Below are 468 nucleotides of genomic sequence, written 5' to 3' on the forward strand. Positions count from 1 at the left end.
TCTTCGGCTTCCTGGTACAGTCTGCGCAGACAGTGGCTTCTTCTGAGTTGCTGGAGACGCGATTGACCAAGAGAAGGATCATGCTGACGGATCACAGGCGTTCACGACGGTTGTTCGGTCGGTGATTTTTAGTTTCGCGCACGTGGAAAAGGCAGGATGACAGATGCTTCCGATACGGGACCGCGTTGTGGAGTACACTACTCAGGAATAAGGAAAGACGAGGGTATCGGGGTTGAGGTTGCGCGACAGCGGATGCACTCACTCGCTCTTCGCTTGCAGATGCTCGCCTTGGTCCATGGACAGGCAGCCAGCTCCGCCGCCGAATCCATAGCCCTTAGGGCCGAACTTGCGGCCGTGGCAGACTTTGCAAAACAGCTCGCCCTCGTGCTCGGAGCAGTTTGTCGAGTCGAGCGATTTGCCGCAAAGACCTGCAACACACGGTCATCGTACGTCGTTGAAGATTACGGC

At 56.4% G+C, this 468-nt stretch overlaps 1 protein-coding gene across 1 annotated transcript in view; it reads right to left on the reverse strand.

Annotated features, from left to right (window-relative positions):
• LOC115232920 (muscle LIM protein Mlp84B-like) overlaps positions 1 to 468 on the reverse strand; it is a 24,395-nt gene that overhangs the window by 16,135 nt on the left and 7,792 nt on the right. The window contains exon 3 of the mRNA XM_029803089.1: positions 263 to 428. Within this exon, the coding sequence (XP_029658949.1) occupies positions 263 to 428 (166 nt within the window). The remainder of the gene's footprint in view (positions 1 to 262; positions 429 to 468) is intronic.

Source organism: Formica exsecta, unplaced genomic scaffold (genome assembly GCF_003651465.1).
Source record: "Formica exsecta isolate Colony F162 unplaced genomic scaffold, ASM365146v1 scaffold1510, whole genome shotgun sequence".
Lineage (NCBI taxonomy): Eukaryota > Metazoa > Arthropoda > Insecta > Hymenoptera > Formicidae > Formica > Formica exsecta.